Here is a 2,115-nt window from a genome sequence, read left to right as displayed (position 1 = left end):
AAAAAAAAAAAAAAGATAGTACCAGGGACAATCTGCTCAACTAACCTTATCAAGACAGGGCTCCTCACCACCCCATCCCACCCCACCCACCAGCATGGCCACAGTCCAATGGCTACAACAAATAAACGATAAAAGTAAAAAAATAGACAAGAATTTTTGTCCGCTTACCAGAAGATGAAGATAACGATCTGTATGTTGTTTTGGAACAGCATTATTGGTAATATCAGAACAGTAATACTGTTCTGGTGTCTTGTGAAAATATTGTTGAGGCATGCCTGCAACAGTGGTAAATTGCAGCTGCAATTAACTGCACCCACAAGCAGAGAAAAAAAGCTGCTTTCAAGGAGCAAAATTATTTCCTTCCAGTTGTTCAAATGTTTACCACCGATAGAGGATTTACTACCTAACACTAAACTCAAGCAAGATTAGGAATTTAGCCTCTATCTGGCCAACCAATCATCATTTACTATCTGGTCATGGGGTCGTTAATACAACCATTACCACTAAAATATAACTCACTGTTATTGCTAATGTTGTGGCCACAACAATTATCAACAGAGAAAATAGAAAGCGTGCATACAGAACACATGCCAGGATTGAAGGATAATCTTCAGGATTTGAGATTAAGATAATCTATACTAACAAATGTCTATAAAAACCTATATGATTTAGGTCAAGTTCAGAGATATAAATGCTCAGAATATTGATTTCTAACATTGGTACAAGGTCAAACATGAGTGGAGGGTGAGTTTGAATTAACCTCACTACGTGACTGGTACTTTCGTATAACAACCACTTAAGTGCAAGAATGGCTGTGCAGTTAAGAGTTTTGGGTTCAGATCCATTATATGGCACCTTGGGCAAGTGTTTTGCACCATAGCCCTGTGCTGACTGTAGCTTTATGAGTGGATTTGGTAGACAGAAAGTTGTATGCGTGCATGCATCTGTGTCCTTGTCTTGACATTGAATGATGATTGTAAACAAGTGTCACTGTCATACAAGCAGTATCGTTTATTTCTAATTTCCCATGAAAACATGTAAGACAACCGAGAACCAATTCCTTGCTTGAAAAAGGGAGGGATCTAGTGACACGAAGTGTATCTGGCTGTAGAAAATCCCTTCAACGAATTTCATCTGACCCATGCAAGCATGGAAAAGAAGATATTAAAACGATGATGATGATGATAAAGAAAAAAGGAAAGGTAAAGCTAACCTAGTAAGGTTTGAACTCAGATTGTAGAGAACCATATTTAAATACCATTAAAGCAATTTGTTCAATCCCTGAACAGTTCTGTGAACCTAATATCAAAAGTAATTGAAATGAAAATGGTTTGAAATTCAAGGTGATTGGGAATATATGGTTTGTATTATTATTATTATTATTATTATTATTATTGCAAGACTAAGTTTGAATCCTGCCAAAAGATCAACTTTGTCAGTTATGACGATGAGGGTTCCAGTTGATCCAATCAACAAAACACCCTGCTCATAAAATTAACATACACATGGCTGAGCACTCCCCAGATACACGTACCCTAAATATAGTTCTCAGGAAGATTCAGCGTGACACAGAGTGTGACAAGGCTGGCCCTTTAGAATCATGGGTACTACTTATTTCTGCCAGCTGAGTGAAATAGAGTGTCTTGCCCAAGGACACAACACTTCACCAGGAATCAAACTCATGACCTTGTACTTGTGAGCTGAATACCTTGACCAATAATCCACGTGTCTTCACTGTTCATTAAAATAAAATACCAGTAAAATACTGGGGACTGAGGGCATTGACTACCCACCTGCCCCTACCCAAAATTTCAGGTCTCATGCCTATGTTAGAAACCGTAATTATGTGAAAATTGAAAAACAAAATTAAAAGAGAGAAATAAACATATTTTAAGATTTTTCAAGCCATTAACAAAATTATAACATTTTGCTATGAGAAATTAAATTTAATTTAAGTAATTAATATACACTGAAACAAACAAAACTAATTTTAAAAACCATTTGGTGGAAGAAGTACATCTAAATTCTCTAGTAATAATTTTCATACGAATAATATGATAAATTAGATTTTTCTATATTTCTTTTCTTCAATCAATTTCTGTGTATCATTGTATT

At 35.7% G+C, this 2,115-nt stretch overlaps 1 protein-coding gene across 1 annotated transcript in view; it reads right to left on the bottom strand.

Moving 5' to 3' along the window:
- The window catches only part of LOC106880717 (myosin-VIIa), a 107,550-nt gene extending 107,175 nt beyond the window's left edge, over window positions 1–375 (bottom strand). The window contains exon 1 of the mRNA XM_052969897.1: window positions 169–375. Within this exon, the coding sequence (XP_052825857.1) occupies window positions 169–273 (105 nt within the window). The 5' untranslated portion in view covers window positions 274–375. The remainder of the gene's footprint in view (window positions 1–168) is intronic.
- Between the last annotated feature and the right edge of the window lie 1,740 nt (window positions 376–2,115).

This window comes from Octopus bimaculoides, chromosome 8 (assembly GCF_001194135.2).
Source record: "Octopus bimaculoides isolate UCB-OBI-ISO-001 chromosome 8, ASM119413v2, whole genome shotgun sequence".
NCBI lineage: Eukaryota > Metazoa > Mollusca > Cephalopoda > Octopoda > Octopodidae > Octopus > Octopus bimaculoides.
The sequence above is the reverse complement of the archived record's forward strand: the minus strand, read 5'-3'. Positions and strand labels throughout refer to the sequence as shown.